Here is a 17,509-nt window from a genome sequence, read left to right as displayed (position 1 = left end):
ACAGGCCTGGCTTGTGAAATAGGCAAGGGTGAGAGGCCTGGCTTGTGAGAAGAAGACAGCGGTATTTCTTGAGTCGCAAGCAGAAAGACTCTTCTTTTGTATTGAATTATAACTGACCTACGATATTATGTTCATTTCAGGGGTACAAGATAGCAATTCAATATTTTTATACATTACAAAACGGTCCCCACAGTAGGTTTGGTGACCGTCTGTCACCATACGAAGTCATGACCGTATAACTGACTGCATTCTCCGTGCTGCACATTACGTCCCCGTGACTTACTTATTTTATAGCTGCAAGTTCGTACCTCTCAATCCTCTTGACCTATTTTGCCCGTCCCCCCACCCCCACCCCTCTCCCCTTCTGGCATCCACCAGTTTGTTCTCTGTGTCTGTGAGTTTGTTTTGTTTTGCTTTTTAGATTCCACACGTAAGTGACATCATACGGTATTTGTCTTCCTCTGTTTGACTTGCTTCACTTAGCATAATGCCCTCTAGGTCCAGACACATTGTTACAAACGGCAGGATTTTGTCTTTTTTCTGTTTGTTTGTTTTTTTATGGCTGACTTACATTCCTCTGTGTGTACACACCACATCTTCCTTATCCGTTCAGCTGTCGATGGACACGTAGGTTGCTTCCACATCGTGGCTACTATAAGTCATGCTGGAGTGAACACAGGAGTGCACGTGTGTTTTCAAATTAGATTTTTTGTTTGCTTCAGATAAATGCCCAGAAGTGGAACCCCTGGATCATAGAGTAGTCCTGGTTGTAATTTTTTGAGGAGACTCCATACTGTTTTCCACAGTGGCTGCGCCTGTTTGCATTCCCACCAAGAGTGCACGAGGGTTCCTTCCTCTCTGCGTCCTCGCCAACACTTGTGGTTCCTTATCTTTTTGGTTCTAGCCATTCTGACAGGTGCCAGGTGAGGGCTTGTGGTGGTTTTGATTTGCATTTCCCTGATGATGAGTGATGCTGAGCACCTTTGCGTGTGTCTGTTGGCCATCTGGATGTCTTCTTTAGAAAAATGTGTTTTCAGGTTCACTGCCCATTTTTTAATCTGGTTTTGGCTTTTGGTGGTGGCGTTGTTACTGAGTTGTAGGAGTTCTTTATATATCTCGGGTATCAACGCCTTGTCAGATATATAGTTTGCAAGTACTTCTCCGGCTCAGTGTTTTCATTTTGTTGATGGTTTTCTTCACTGTGCAAAAGCTAGAGAGGACTAGTCTATTTTTTATTATTTTTTTAATTAACATTTATTCATTTTTGAGAGTGAGAGAGACAGAGCATGAGCAGGGGCGGGGCAGAGAGAGAGGGAGGCACAGAATCCGAAGCAGGCTCCAGACTCTGAGCTGGCAGCCCAGAGCCCAACGCGGGGCTCGAACTCACGGACCGCGAGACCGTGACCTGAGCTGAAGTCGGATGCTTAACCGACTGAGCCACCCAGGCACCTCTAGAAAGGACTGTTTTCAACTAGTCTTTTGGGGGCAGATAGAATAATTCCCTTGGGCTTCCCTCTGGGTAACTTGAAGATGCCCAGACCCAGTGCTCCAAGCTCCTGTGATGTTCCAGGCTGGGCCTTTATGTGACCTGTGGCACCGGGTCCTATAAAAGAGCCACAGTCCCCATTCCGTAGATGAAGAAATTGGTTGAGCCACCTGCCAGAGGTCCGGCCGTGAGTATGTGAGGGTCCGGCCAGCAGGCAGAGGGTGTTCCCGTCAATTCCACATCAGTGCTCCTGCAGGTGCTCCGTCACCATCACTGTTGAGCCTCCCCCCTGCAGAGCAGGGCTCTGCTGGGAGATGCAGCCTTGGGCGGTGGGGCTCTGAGTGTGGGATGGTGGAGGGGGGGGGCAGGGGGGTGGAGCTTACAGCAGCCACACCGTTATTTACTCGAACCTCTCTCCGTCAAGGATCTATATGCGTTAGACCTGGAGCCCTACCGCTACTCAGGGGTGAACCTGACAGGGTTCCGGATCCTCAACGTGGACAACCCCCATGTCTCGGCCATCGTGGAGAAGTGGTCCATGGAGAGGCTGCAGGCGGCTCCCCGGGCAGAGTCCGGCCTGTTGGACGGAGTGATGATGGTATTCCAGCCAGGCGGGTCAGATCCGGGGTCTCCCCTTTTCCTGTCCTTCTCTCTCCTTTCCCTCGTCTATCTTTTCTTCCTTCCTCCCATCCTTCTTCCCTTCCCTCCATCCTCCCTATCTCTTCTCCCCTCCCACCACTTCCCTCCCTCAGACCTTAGACTAGGCTCTGGGAACACAAAGGAATCAGACACAGTCCCACACCAAAGGTGGTAGTGGAGGCTTGTAAATGGATTGTTTTGGAGCGCGGGGATAAGGACCCTCGGCTGTGACCAGCCGAAGGCTGGGGAGCGGGAAGGGAGAAGGTGTGGGCAGGGCCTAGGGGAGCAGCAGGAGCGGTGGGATGGGGTGAGAGGGCCTAGAGGGAGAAGGTCTGAGCTGCAGAGGGTGGGAGTTGAGTGTCTGTGGAACAGCAGGGACACCCAAGTCTGGCCTCCGCTGGGGGCGTGGACGGGGTCACCGTGGGCCTTTCCCTCACCCGGACCCCTCGTGTCTGGCGAGGGAGGGGAAAAGGGACAGAGCAGATTGGGCCGAGGACTCTCGGGGCTTGGGATCTGCTCTCAGGCAGGCCCCGGGCCCTCCCCTGCAGACTGACGCGGCCTTACTGTATGATGCCGTCCACATCGTGTCTGTGTGCTACCAGCGGGCACCCCAGATGACCGTGAACTCCCTGCAGTGCCATCGGCACAAGGCCTGGCGCTTTGGCGGCCGCTTCATGAACTTCATCAAGGAGGTGAGTGTTCCCCTGCACCTCCCCCAGCCAGGGCCTCCCCCCACTGCCCCTGGGGATCAGCATGGGGTCAGCAGAGCTGCAGAGCAAAGGCCCGGGTGTGGGAGTCAGGCAGAACCCGTTTCCAGTCCGCACAAACCCGGGCTCAGTGCTTCTCCTCTCTGAGCCTCAGTTTCCTTGGGGGGAAAATGGGCCTGACGGGCTTGTTCTTACAGGGGGATTGAGAGGCAGAGGCCCTGGCGTGTAGGAGGTTCTCCGTGGGCGGTCAGCACGGTCAGCAGGACCTGCGTGGGCTTTCTGATGCAAGACATGAGGGTGTCTGCCTCGGGCTGTGTGACCTTGGGCAAGCTAGAGAACCTTGCTGAGCCTTGATTGGCTCATCTGCAAAATGGGGTACGAAGCATGCCCCATCACAGGGATGCTGTGAAGCGGAGATGAGACCCCCGTGCGGAAAGGGCTCAGGGAGGTGCCAGGGCAGAGGAGGCTGGGTAGATCATAATCAGCCCTCCAAACTCCTCTTCGTGTCGTGGGCCCCCTGGGACTCGGCTCTCCTGGCATCACAGCGGCTGTGAAGAAGTCCCATCCGTGGGGGTGATCCAGAGGAACCAGAGAGCAGAAATCCATCCTGCTATTCAGATGACCATTGAAACACTCGGTGCCAACGGATAATTTTCGAAGCACTGGGATCCAGTGGGGCTGAGACAGACGAGCCCCCGCATTCCCAGAGCTCCCAGCCTAGGGAGGGGGCAGACACGAAGCAAGCCCTTGCATTCAGGAATGTAATCCCACGTGCAAAGGCAGGCAGCTCCAGGAGGGCCAGTAACAGACCTACCACTTTATTCTCAGTGGACAGTTAGCTTTCCCCCAAGTCCCGAGGTCACCACCACCACTTGGGAACAGCACTAAAGGGAATGGGGACAGGACACGGGCTGTAGTTTGACGTACGTGCCTGTGGAGTTGTCTCTGCCTCTCCCAGCTGTGTGGCTTCACGCATGGTCCTAGATATCCCCAAGTGTCCGTTTCCTCTCCTGGCAGATGTCACCCCACCATCATGGTGAGGGAGGCACGAAGTCCTTGGGACCAGCTCCCTCACGCCTCGAAGGGGCTCCATCCAGTGTCGGATATTTTGGTATAAGAAGACCATGATGATCCCTTCTCATCCAGCCCCTCAAAACCGCAGAGGAAGTCTGATTGTCCAGTGCCCTGAACAGGCCTCCTTGGCCTGAGCGATCACCGGCTTGTTCTCGGGGAACTCTGAGACCCGACTCTCAGCCCCATGTGCCTCCTTCCTCGGCAGGCCTCCGACGGAGCGGTCAGAGGCCAGCGTGAGGGGGTTGGTGACCCGAGCCACAACCCTGGGACCCTTACGAGCCAAGCAAAAGTGGCTTTGAAGCTTAACCACTTTTTAGCTGTGTGACCTTAGACAAGCTACTGAATGTCTCTGTGCCTCAGCTCTGTCTCTGTACCCTGGAGATTTTCCTAGGGTTGTTGCAGGATGAGGTGGGTGATGGTGTGGGTGAAGCACTCAGGACAGAGCGTGGCACAGAGCAGATGCTGAACAGATTGGCTGCAGTTACTGTCCTCACAACTGCCATGACTATGGCTTCTTCTCCATGCTGGGTTTCCAGCTCACGAGGATCTCTGGGCCACATAGCTTCGGGGACCCCCACCCTGTCTACCCCTCACCCGTTGGAATTTTTGAGGCTCAGTGACAAAACCCTACAGGGAGCAGATTCGTCACCGCCCGCCCCGTAGAAAGGGGCCCCTTCTCCCTCCTGGGGCTGACTGGCCCACACCGGTGTACCTCCTGTTTCCTGGCCGCTGGCCCAGTGAGTGGCCCTCACCACTCACACTCTTACGGAGCCCTTTCAGAAACACGTTTGTGCCACCTGCATTTGAGGGCGGTGGAGACGGAGGCCCCGAGCAGCCGCGTGGCTGGCCCACAGTGCCACCTCTGCCCGGGACCAGGACCCCAGTGCCCTGCCTGAGCCCAGCACAAGTCTTCCCTCAGACCATCTCCAAGTTGCCCGTCTCCTTCTCTGACTGCGTGACAGTAAATCATTTTAAAGACTTGGCATTTCCGAGAGGAGCTGGAAAATACCAGGCCGGAGTTCAGAGCGTGTGAAGCATCTTTCATTTAGCGAGTCTTGAGCGGTGGCTGGAAGGGGCGGGCAGGCCGGGAAATGTCACGGGGAGGAGCTGGCAGTGGCTCCTTGCCCCGGCCCTGCCCACCCGCCCACAGACAGTCCGTGCCCCCCTGCTGGCATTTAATTCCTCCAGAGCTGACAAGGGGGAAGCTTTGTCCGCTCCCAGTGCAGGTTGAAGGCACCTGCTGTGATTTCCCCTGGGGGCCAGGAGATAGCCTGAGGGTGCAGAGGAGGGGGGAGCCAGCCAGCCGGAGGGGAGCTGAGCCTCCCTGTGAAGTTATAAACAGTGGTCTTTACCTTGTCTGATATTTTAGTCTCTGTCCCCAACCCCGTTTCCAGCCCCCCCAGGCTCTGTAAGCCTCCCCCACTGAACTTGGGCATGGTGACCCCACGCTCTTCAACTCTGTTCCTGCAGACCCGGATTCTGCCCTGCAGCACCATCCCATGCAGCTTTCTATAGCTCAGCCCCTCTTTGAGCCTCTGTGTCTATGATCCTAAAATGGGGGCGACAGTGACACCCACCTGGCAGGATTGTGATGAGACAAAGCACATTCAGGAAAGGGGGTTAGTTAGCCCTCTATGACAGGATTTCTACTGAGGCCTCAGGCCCTGGCCCAAGCACCCAGCCTTCCTCCCAGCTAAGCACCAGCCCTGTAATCCAAGGGAGAAATAATACCTTATAGCACTTAGCTGGGATCGTAGATGGCAGGCATTGTGCTAAGCACTTTATACATCTTTTTGAACACCTGTGAAATAGATCATTTTCCCCTTGCTGAAGCTCAGAGAGGTTGGATCACTTGTGCAAAGCCCGCATTCTGTCCAACTTGTCTTAGAGCTTCCCGTACCCCTTCCAGGCCCCGCCCCTCTGCCTCGGTCGGTCTACCGGCTGGCTCATCTGCACACTTACCTTGGGGCCTTAGAGCTGCCCAAATGCTTGGAGAGCCCACGGGTTTTATTTTGGACTCCTGGGATCCATGGTCCCACAAACTTGGGCATCCAGTTCTGAGTGTCAGTGTGCACCAGGGACATTCAGCCAGGGAGAGGCCCTGGGGCCATTTTCAGAGCCTGCAGGGGGTCATGACCCCAGTGTGGTTGGGAACCACCTTGGCAAAGCAAACATTTCCATAATCAGACCTTCCCCCGCCCCCATGTTCTCTGGCGCCTCCTTCCCCAGCCTCCTCCAGCCCAGTGGACTGTGTGAGCTCCAGATTTCCTCCCCCACCTCCAGCCTGCAGCCTCCCTTGGTTCCCAGGGCCTCCAGGGTGAGTGGGTTTGTTCTCCCAGACACAGAAAGGCCGTGGGTATTGGGGCGTTTACGCGTGTGGTGGCTGCCTCCTACCTCCTTGGAGAAGGGAGAGAAAGGACGGGGCTCCAGCCTGAGGGGTGGGGCCCTGGGACGCCAGCTGCAGCGCGGAGCTCTGACCCCCTCTGTGAGCTTGGGTGATGCGCCCGGCCCTCCTGGCCTGCTTCCTGGTCTGTAAAATGGGAATCGTGACCTCACCTGGCCCACCTGCAGGGCTGCTGTGGAGGTTACATGCTCTGAGTGGTGTGAAGTACTTTGCAGGGATGCATTGGGTCCACAGGAAAGGTATTTTCTAGAACAGAGTCAGCAAACCTTTCCTGCAACGGGCTGGATAGTAAATATTTGGGCTTTGTGGGCCAGATGGTCTCTTTGTAACTATCCAGGCCTGAGGCAGCGGCTCCAAAGCGGCCAAAGACAATAAGTAAACACATGGGTGTGGCTGTGTTCTAATCAACTGTTTACAAAAACAGGCCACAGGCCTATCAGGGCACCAGCTGTAGCTTGCTCGCCCTGATCTAGAAGAGTGGGACTTTCTCAGCTTGGGTCCTGCATGTTCTCTGCATCTCTCTCTGGTTAACGATGTTAATGACAATACACAAAAGTGACCATGAGCTCAAGGGCTCGGGTGGCACCACGCACTGTCCTAAGTATTTTATGGGCTTTATCTCCATTCACCCCCCGTGGCGTTTTGGCACAATTATGAATCCCGTTTTGTAGATGAGGAAACTGAGGCAGAGAGGTGACCTAGAATTCCTAAATTTGCACAGCTGACTGCGGTTGGACCCGGCATTCTGACCCCAGAGTTCTTAACCTCGATGCTCGTGGAGCTGGGGCCGGGGGCGGTGGGGGTGACTTCTCGGTCTCCTCCTGCTCGACTCCACGCGTCTGGTCTTACCTCCAGGGCTGGCTCGGCCCCTTGGCTTTTCCGCCTCTGGGTAGGTGTCACCGGCCCCAAGCCGCCCGCCTGCCTCCTCCTTGCCCCTCTCTGGGGACCTGACATGGGCTTCCCCTCCTCTTTGGCTTCAAGGCGGGGGCTCATTTGAGTGCGTCTGAGATCGATGTTGTACACGAGAAGGTGCAAATGTAAAGCTGGCTAAAGAGCATAATAGAATTTATGGAAATCGCTGGCTCGCACCACAGCCCGAGCAATGATGGAGGTGATTATTAATTAATCATGGTCTTGGGGGAACAGTATCAGTGCAAAGAGTAATTAAAATGAAGCATTGTACAGTTGTACCGAATGATGATTTATGAGCCCGAGGAATTGCCGCTCTGCCCTCTCCCTTCCGGCAGGCTCAATGGGAAGGATTAACTGGACGGATTGTTTTCAACAAAACCAGTGGCTTACGGACGGATTTTGATCTGGACATCATCAGCCTGAAGGAGGACGGCCTGGAGAAGGTGCGTGGGCTCAGGAGAGGGAGGGGACAAGACCTTGGGGGCTCGACATGACCTGGCATGGCCTGTGCCCTGGCCCTTCGGAGAACACGGAGGCCTGGTCAGACTGGAAGGGTACGGAACCCAGTGGCCTGGCCGTGGCAGACACCCAGGCTATCGCCGGGTGAGCAAGGGCCACCAGGGATGCTTAACTGGGAAAAGTCATGAAAGGCTGGGGCGGGGGGAGGGGGGGGGAGGGGGTGCGGCGCGCAGAGGGACAGACCCGACTTTGGGTAACAGAAACTCTAACCACCAGGGGGTGGCTGCCTGGGGAGTAGTGAGCTCACTGTCACTGGAGGCATTTAAGCAAAGATTAAGCAATATGATTGCTTGTCTGGGAAATGCAGTTGGTTCTTATCCTTAGAGAGAAGTTGAAGCACATGAATTCTGATCTCACTCTCGGTTTCTAAGGTCTCAATGATTTCAGGGGGTTTTGATGAGAAAGCAAGCCCTTCTGGGGCCTCCATCTGGCTACCATCAGACGTTTGTAAATGAGGCCAATTCTCCCTGGGAGGCTTCTGCATATTCTGTCCAGTCAGGCTGCTGGCCTGGGGAGGAGATTCAACATTAGCCCTAATTCTCCGAATTCCTGGGACCTCAGGACCAGGGGGTCAGCCACACCCTCTCCCACCAGCCTGGGAGTAGGGTGAACAAAAACCGGGAAGTTGGGGAGGGGCCAGCTTGGATGCCTCTGAGACTTCAGGATGGCTTGATTCCTCTCCTCTCCACCCCTGTCTGCCATTGATCAGGCCTCCCTCCCTTGGATTGTTCTAGCACTCAGCCCTGGCCTCTCCACCTCCACCCCTGAGCCTGCAGCCATGCTCAGTGTATACACACACACACACACACACACACACACACACACAGCTTCCCAAAGCACAGCATGGTCTCCCCCACCAGTGCCGAGTTAAGCTCCAGCCCCTGACTTGGACTTTTATGGCTCTCCCCAGAACATTCCCTGTGGCGCAGTCACACCCACTCCCTCTGGCCCCTCCTTTGGCTGAGTGATCGCCCTGGCTGTGGAGGTGGCCTCTGTCTCCTGGGGTCGCTCCCTCAGGCACAGACGTGGCTCTGGCTGGGTTGCAACTTGTGGCCAAGTTTACTCCGCCCACTCCTGAGTGTCCCACAGACTAATGGGGGCTCCTGTGCAGGGGTGGCCAGGGAAACGCCACCTTTCCTCTGCATACAGCGTCAGTCCCTTAGGGACAGGCTCTGTGGCCTCTGCTCCTAAGATCAGGGAGACCGGTTGGCCCAACCTACTCCCACCACAAGGTCTCGCCGGGCAGTATGCCAGCTCCTGTTTAAACTCCGGAAGTGCCTGGGAGTGGGAGGGTGGGGGGTGGACCTTCCTTCTCCAGCAGGATTGCTGCAGTGGTTTTCGCTCAAGTGGCATCTCCTTTCTGCTCTCTCAACTGTCCATCTCTGGAGATGGCCTAAAATTCTAAGGATGGCAGTTAGACACACGTATGCCCGTGCGACCCGCTCCCGTGCCCGCAGCAGACGCGGGTAATGGGATCATGAGAGCACTTTCCATCTGAGCCTTCTATCACAGCATCCCTCTCCCAAGGACAGAGTGACGATAGCTAACACCCAAGAAAAGCCCTCCTACTATATACCCGGACAGAGGTTGACCTGCCTCCTCCAGAGGCTCCCGGTCACAGCCACAGGGAGTGGTGGGCAGACAGCCTGTAGAGGCTGGGTCCTCCTCCGTCCTAAGTGTTCTCGCCTCCCCAGGACCCCCCGGGATCTAGCCAGGCATGCAGTGGGAAGTCAGTAGGTGCTTTCTGGGGTGAGGGTTCCAGCTGCTCAGGAACCACTGGACAGATGTGTATGGGGCACCCGGGTGTACTGCTAGGGACCCCTCATGGGCTGGGCCCACTTTGAGGCGGTCTGCCTGTCTCTTCTCTTGGCTCTAGGGGGTCTGCGTAGACAGAAATCCTGCCTGGAGAGGGTGCTAAGCCCCCACACAGCCGCCCTGCCTCTTGTATCATCACTTCTGTTTGCTAAGCCGGGTCATAGCTGATCCAGCCAGCTCCAGCCGGTGGCTCTGGGAGGATTAAGGCAGAATTACCCAGGCATAATTACATGTCTGTCTGCTATCTGCTTTGCACAGCTCTCTTAATGGGATGTTTGCATTTGGCCTCTCTGTTTAATTGATTAAGTTTCCCGAGTGCCCCCCAGCTAGGCCAAGGACAGAATGGGCATGCCAAAACCTTCCTTGAGGGAGGGGACCTGAAGGGGAGTCGGGGGAGCTGGGCAGAGTGGGACCTTCATGAGGCCCGAGGCAATGATTGGTAAACTTGATCTTCCCTGGCGTCCTCCAGCCTCAGGCCTGATAGCAACTAGGGCACCGTGGAGAGACAGATTATGCCACCTTGGCCAGGATATCCGCCAACTTTAGAAGTAAAACCACAAAGCAAACTGCCTTCAAACCCAGCAGCAACCAGGCCCGCAGTGAGGGCCCTCCACTCTCTGGTCTGCCAAAGACCAGCTCCTGCCCAGCCTGCCTTCCTGCATGGGACACATCTCATCACCCATTAACCCAGTCCGCGAATGTTGGGTGAACATCCCCCTTGCTCCAGACCCTGTTCCGGGCTTTGGAGGGTGTCCTGGCCCCGGGAAGTGGCACCAGGGCAGAGACCCAGTGAGTGAGCAGTTGGGTGCCCAGCGTCTTCCCTAGGAGGAGGGAGGCCCACCAGGCTCAGAGTGGCTCTGTCCTGGGGTAAGACTGGCCCTGACCCAGGACCCCTGATTTCTTAGTGTATCTGTTCCACCCCAGGCTGAGGTCCCTGGGCTGTTTTTACACTCCCCTTCTCCTCTGCATTTTCCCCTCCAGCCAGCAAGGGGGAGGTGATGGAATTCAAGAGACTCCACACCTTGGGCGCCTCCTCCAAGAAGAAGGGAGGCAGCAAGGTTGTCAGGAGTTAGCTCACAGCCTGTCAGCCGTGACGACGATGCTCACCAAGAATGGGAAGGAGATGATGGCCTTGTTGGCCGTCTGAGGACTCAGCCCCTTTTCTCCGTCTGTCTGTCCATCCAGGTTGGGGTGTGGAGTCCTGCGGAGGGGCTCAACATCACGGAGGTCGCCAAAGGCCGAGGCCCGAATGTCACCGACTCTCTGACGAACAGGTCCCTCATCGTCACCACCGTGCTGGTAAGAGCCTGCAGCCCTGTGGGAGGGACTGTGTGAGCCAGGGACGGGCTGCAGAGGCCCCTCCGTCGCCCCACCCAGCCCAGACCGGGCACCTCTCAGGGGGTTGCTGCTAGGCTGGAAGATGGGGGAGGTGGAAGCGCTGAGGGTCCCTCAGAAAGCCCTTGGCAGTTGGAGCACAGCAGATCTGCTTGTGGCCACAGGCCAAAGAACCCAGGGGGTGGCTTTCAGAGGCCTCTTCCCAAAGGCAGAGGGGGCTGGTCCTCGTGCCCGTCTGAGAACTGCTTGGAAGCCGATCTTCGGAGACCTGTGTGTTTGCATTTATCCCCCCGCCCCCACCCACCCCTGGGCCCAAGCACGAACCACGAAGGGGTAGAAGGAAAGAGGTTAGCCTGCCCTCTGCACCAGGACTGAGGGTCCACCTCTTTACCTCAGTTCCCAAGGAAAAGGTCCTTCTCAGTGGTCCCCCCAGCTCTGATGGGTACTGTGGCCACACCCAGAGAGCCCAGTGGGTGCCGGGAGCCCACACACATGCCACAGTCCACGGTGTCCCATCCTGAGAGCTCTCCTCTGTGGCCACTCTACCTGTCACCCTCCCTCCATTCACCAGAACTGAATAGCGCCTCCTTCTTCTGACCCAAGGAGTGGCTCTTGGCATCTCCCAGGCTCTCTGCACCTTAGAGCTCAGGGTGGGCAGAAGGGCATACCCCGCCACTGGCCTCTTGACTGGCCAGTGCTGTGCCCTCTCCACTGCACTGGCCCCTTCTGGAAGGCCTCCAGAGCAGCCACAGACTCAGGGCCCACCCTTTCAGAGACACAGCACTGCTCTTGGGGACCCAAGCTGGGCCACACTGGGGACAGGTAGCCTGATCACAGCCTGGTGGATCCTGACCAAAGACCTTTTGAGGACGATTCAGGGAGCTTCTCCTTATATTAAAGCACATACGATACGATACAATAAATACAATATGAGAAAAGCAAATTCTCTACAAAAAAGAGGGCTCAACCTGGTTTGAAGGGCTTGGATAAAATGAGGCTGCCCCAGGATGGAACCTGGGAGCGGGGCTGGGCACTAGGACCTTCCATGATGCCGAGATGGGGTTGCCCCACCTGCTTCCCGTGGGAGGCAGCTGAGCCAGGCCCCGATGAACGGTCCTGTGTCCTCTCTCTAGTGTGATTCACCAGACGTATGCTTGGTGGCCAAATGGTGGACACCGCCAGGCAGGAAGGGACATAGGAGTTCAGCCCCATTCTCCCAGTGAGCAGCAGACACGGGGACACCAGCAGCTTCTAGAGAGCAACTATAGCCTGTGGGTCTCACCTCCAGCCTTCAGGGTCATGACCGTTGACAGGATCCATGTTAAAGGTGATGGAGTACTAACCTTGGTTCTGGACCTACTGCCGACAGAGCCGGATCCAAGATGAGAGGGCTGGGGAGACACCTGCCCCGCAGGTTTAGGGATGAACTCCCCTGCCCCAGGCATCTTCCCCAACACCGTACATCCTGCCTGCCTTTATTGATTAAATTGTTGTTGACTAAAAAAATATAAAAATCGGGGCGCCTGGGTGGCTCAGTGGGTTAAGCTTCGACTTTGGCTCAGGTCATGATCTCACGCTCCATGAGTTCGAGCCCCGCGTCGGGCTCTGGGCTGATGGCTCAGAGCCTGGAGCCTGTTTCCGATTCTGTGTCTCCCTCTCTCTCTGCCCCTCCCCTGTTCATGCTCTGTCTCTCTCTGTCCCAAAAATAAACGTTGAGAAAAAAAAAAAAATTAAAAAAAAAAAAAGAAATATTTTGGGGCGCCTGGGTGGCGCAGTCGGTTAAGCATCCGACTTCAGCCAGGTCACGATCTCGCGGTCCGTGAGTTCGAGCCCCGCGTCAGGCTCTGGGCTGATGGCTCAGAGCCTGGAGCCTGTTTCCGATTCTGTGTCTCCCTCTCTCTCTGCCCCTCCCCCGTTCATGCTCTGTCTCTCTCTGTCCCAAAAATAAATAAACGTTGAAAAAAAAAATTAAAAAAAAAAAAAGTAAGCTATTACCATGGGCCAGACATGTATTTAAAAAAAAAAAAAAAGAAATATTTTTTAAATATAAAAATCAGACTGCTGAGACCAGGAAGCCAAAAGATTCGATCAGGAATGAGGGAAAATTATATTAAATATATATATATGTATATATAAAAGATTAAAAAGAAACAAATAAAAAAGAACAACAAAGGTATTAAAGACAGATGAGCAATTGAAGGGATACTGATGGGAAGGAAAATAGAAAAGGAGAGAGTTGAAAGGGAACAAAACACAAAGGTTAAAAGGAAAATAATAATGAGAAAAATGAAAATAAGGAACGAGATGAAAAGGAAAGCCATCAGGAAAGACGAGAAATTAACATAAATAATTAACGGCTCCAGCTAGACAAGGTAAAAAATGTAAAACCACATGTCAGAAAGCAAAAGGATACGAGTGTGACAAAGCTAAAATTTAAAAGGGGGAAAATAAAATAATAAAAAGGTGGTAAAAGATTAAAAACAGAACTGCATAAAATGTGAGATATAAATAAAACACTTTTCACAAGGCAAGATTAAAAAAGGTAAAACCAGTGTGCTCTAAGAGATTGGGAAGAAGGGTGATTAAGTGAGCCGAGGTGATTCAGCCACAAAACAATGCCCTCAAGTGAGCGACCAGCTAGAGGTAATCTACCAGCAGGATACAGGATACACACACCTTGAAAGACCACGGGCGTGAATTTTATTAAAATGGCAGCGGCCTGATTTCAAGGGCATAAGACCCTTCCGCAAAGGTGCACAGGATTTGTCTACACCAGCAGAGGCAGGATCCAGCAGACATCCTAGGCCCTTCTCTGTCCGCACTCACAGCTTCTTGCAAAGCCCCCTACCTGATGCACTCAGTCCCTTGCCGGAAGTCCCACCCGCAGGGTCGCACTGGCCTTCAGGCACCCCGGAAGATAGGGAAGGAGAGAAGCCCGTCTCGGCCCCTAGCCTGCACGCAGCTCCATTTGGCCCACCGTCTGTCGTCTCAGGCAAACAGTAGCCCAGCAGCCGTTTGGGTCGTGCAGTGTGACCAGGATGCCAGGGCAAGACTGTGATGGCTAAGAGCTCAAACCTCCCGGTGGCCCCGGGGTGGCTCAGTCGGTGGGCGTTAGACTGCGGCTCAGGTCACGGTCTCACAGCTAGTGAGTTCGAGCCCCGCATCGGGCTCTGTACTGACATCTCAGAGCCTGGATTCTGTGTCTCCCTCTCTCTCTGCTCCTCCCCTACTCACGCTCCGTCTGTCTGTCTCTCTCTCTCCTTCAAAAATAAATAAATGTTAAAAAAAAGACCACAAACCTTCAGGTCTGAGCCCTGGCTTTACTGTTATCCAGCCTTGTGACGCTGGAAAACTGCCTAACCGCTCCATGCCTCAGTTTCCCCACCTGAAAAAGAGAGATGGTGGTAACTGTGTCTACTCCATAGAGTTGAGAGGCGGAGTGATTCATGAAGATAAGTCAATAAATGAATAATTTATATTCTGTAATTTGTTGGTAATTAATACAAATACGTTAATACATATAAATGCATGCCAAATGGTAGCTGCTATTGTTACTAATTACTATTACCGATTCTAGATCCGGTCCCCAGAGAAAGCAGGCTTAGTACAGTATGCAGAGTGTTGTAGAGAAAACCTCTGCTTCTGTCCCCAGCTGAGCCCTGGACTTCTCTGAAGACTGACCCCTGACCATGACCACAGAGGTTATCTCCAGCACAGGGTACCCTACAGACTTGGAACTTGCATCCAATAGCACCCCACCACTCCCCACTGCTGACACTCAGCTGCCTCTCGCCTCCTTGTTCCCTGGCCGGCCCCTGGAGGCCTTAGGGTTTGTGACCTTGACCTCCGGCGTCCCTCCTAGTTCTAGTCTCCCACCGATATGTCAGACTGCAGCTCCCCACCACCACCTTCTCATCCACTCTGCCCAAGGTCTGAGCTCCTGGGCCTGACATCATGGTAATTCCCCATCCCTGGCCCCTATTGCCTTGACCTCTGACAAAGCTACCGACCTACCCGAAGGGCATGTCCCACCAACCATCTTAACCCCATCCTGCAGTATCAGATGCTCACATGGACTGAGGCAGGGGGCGGGGTGGGGGGGGAACCCGTGATTGCTCTCTGCATCCCCACTGCCCCGAGCTCATGGACGGTAGGGTCTGCTTCTCCCTGTGGGTCAATGAGAGAAACCCAGTCTTTCCTGGAGGAAGAGAAATGGCAGAGAGAGCCTGTGGAGTATCCCTGATGTGGACAGGGGATGATGTGACGCACGGCCTTTGCGCTAGTCTGCAAGGAAGTCTGTGTCCGGCTGAAAATGTCCCCCGAGTCTCCTGAGTGAGAGGGGCCCACTCCCAGGAGAGGACTGGCCTAGCGCCTCCTTCATGGAAACTTAGAGCTGGTCCAGATGCTCCTGAAAGTCTCAGGGTGGTCTGAGTGTCTCACAGCCCCGGGGGGGCGGGGGTGCTCTCTTTGGGACAGCTACTCCAGTGGCGGAGGGTGGCCCAGCCCCAACTGCTCTGGCTGAAAACCCAGCCCCCACCTCCACCCTGCTTGGCTGGTGAAAGCGGGGCCAGCACCTCCCGCTGAGAGCACTGATGGGTGGGGTGGGCCAGCCGGCCTGGAAGTGTGTTGTCCAGGCAACGGCACTTTGAGTGACAGGCGGGTACGAAGCACAGTTCAGGAGCATCCAACTACTTTCCCCTTAGAGAACAGGGCTGGACCCCTATTGAGAGGGGTCTCTCTTCTTTCTTTTTCCTGGAATCTGGGTGTGGCAGAGGGGCCACAGCTCCCCGTGGGCTGCCCCTAGACCTGCCTCCTCTCCTCCCCTAGCCCGGAACCTGGAGTTAGGTGCAAAGCGCGGCTCAACCTGGACACACAGATGAACAGAGCCCTGACTCCACTCCCCCCACCCACCCCCGGCCCCTCCAAGCTGCAGATGGCCTTTCCCCGTGCCTGAGGTCAAACTGCAGCAGCAAGAGCCTGGAAGCCTGCCCTCACCCGCCCCCTCCCGCCCCCTCCTTGCCTGGCCCCGGCTTCTGCTCTGGTTCTGCTCTTGCACGGGCTCCTGAAAAATTCATCCGCCCCAACCTCAGCTCACACATGGAGAAGACGCACCTGACTCACTCCTGGGGGCCCTGCCTTTGAAGGTTCAGGGTTCTCTGGGCTGCTGAAGGAAGCAGCGGTGTCGACGTGCCTGTGGGTACGTGTGTGGGTGTGGGACTGGACCAGCTACACCCGGGTGTCTGGATACACACCGATGGGTGTATTTGTGCCTTGTGCACGCTGGGCCCTCGTAAGACTCCCAGGCAGGCGGGACCCACGGCGCCGGGCCACAGGAGAAGGAGAAAAGCAAAGGGAGGCCAGGGTGTGGGCGGGGAGAACCTTCCCAGGCCAGGGACCCCTCCGGGCCCCACCTGCTGGGCCGGGAGGACTCCTAATGCTCTGTCCTGGTTCTAACAGGCAGAAACCGAGGCCTTGGATCCAGGGCCTTCAGCTTCTGTGTCCAAGCAGGACTAGGCAGACAGGACATCGAGAATGGGGGTATTAGTGCCCGTGGCATTGTGTACAGGTGTGGATGCTTATACAAGTGTGTGTTAACACTGCCTGTGTCAGAAGGGGGCTTGGGAATGCTGATACCCGGCAGCTCACCCTGGATCCTTCCCCCCACCCCCCGCCCCCCCCCCCAAACGACCCCTTCCCAACTCCACAGGTCCTGCCGCCGGGAAAAACTGACCACAAGGCCCGGCTCTCACGTTGGTATAAGTGATCAGAGAGAAACCAGACTAAGTGAGCCCTGGCAACGAAAAGTCGGAAAAGGTTATTTTTCTGGACCCCTGTTTCCTGTGACTTGTTGAAGAGAAATATTACCCCGCTCCTACGGCTGTTCTCCCAGAGCAATAGAAGAGCGTGAAGTTATGAAATTGAGGGCACCTTCACTGAGCAATCGATTAGCAGCCGAGAGAGCTTGTGAATTGGCTGTCTGGACATTTCCAGTAATAAATTGTGAAATAGTCCATGAATAAGTAGTTGGCGGAGTTCAGAATTACCCCCTAGGAAATGTTGCAGGTCTAGAGACACATTACTAAGGCGAGCACCATTTTAATGCTCTGGGCTTTGGCTGTTAAATATGTATGCCATCCGCAAAGCACTTCCCGAAATTAATGGCATTTTACAGCTGCTCCGAAGGCAGCGTATTTATATGGAGATGTATAGATTCTGGGGCTGTGGTGGCTTCACAAATGAAGTGCTAATTTTAGAGAATAGGCCCAGGGAGGGGCGTGGAGGGAGGGTCAGGAAGTGAGCTATCTCGGGGACCTTTTCCGAAATGGTTTTCGGCTGCCAGCTATGATTTTTAACCTTTGCTGACCTTGGGCATGGTCTCTAGGCTGGAAAGGGCACTGCAGTAATGGACTACCCGGCACACAGAGAGAAGGTAATGATATTAATATAAATAAATAAATAAGTCACATTGGCAGCTTACATTTGCCAGGCACCGTTGTAAGTGCTTTTCGCAGATTGACTCGTTTATCCTCACAACGACCCTGTCTGGTAGGTTCCATTATTATCCCCATTTTACAGAAGGAGGAAAATTGTGCCCAGGATTCAGTGTGTGGTTGGTGA

General features: G+C 54.9%; 1 protein-coding gene across 1 annotated transcript in view; it reads left to right on the top strand.

The window, feature by feature from the left end:
• The window catches only part of GRIK3 (glutamate ionotropic receptor kainate type subunit 3), a 229,793-nt gene that overhangs the window by 167,172 nt on the left and 45,112 nt on the right, over positions 1 to 17,509 (top strand). Inside the window, exons 6-9 of the mRNA XM_043574515.1 lie at positions 1,911 to 2,084; positions 2,674 to 2,817; positions 7,558 to 7,665; positions 10,742 to 10,855. Coding sequence (XP_043430450.1) covers positions 1,911 to 2,084; positions 2,674 to 2,817; positions 7,558 to 7,665; positions 10,742 to 10,855 — 540 coding nt within the window. The remainder of the gene's footprint in view (positions 1 to 1,910; positions 2,085 to 2,673; positions 2,818 to 7,557; positions 7,666 to 10,741; positions 10,856 to 17,509) is intronic.

Source organism: Prionailurus bengalensis, chromosome C1, assembly GCF_016509475.1.
Source record: "Prionailurus bengalensis isolate Pbe53 chromosome C1, Fcat_Pben_1.1_paternal_pri, whole genome shotgun sequence".
Taxonomy (NCBI): domain Eukaryota; kingdom Metazoa; phylum Chordata; class Mammalia; order Carnivora; family Felidae; genus Prionailurus; species Prionailurus bengalensis.
The sequence above is the reverse complement of the archived record's forward strand: the minus strand, read 5'-3'. Positions and strand labels throughout refer to the sequence as shown.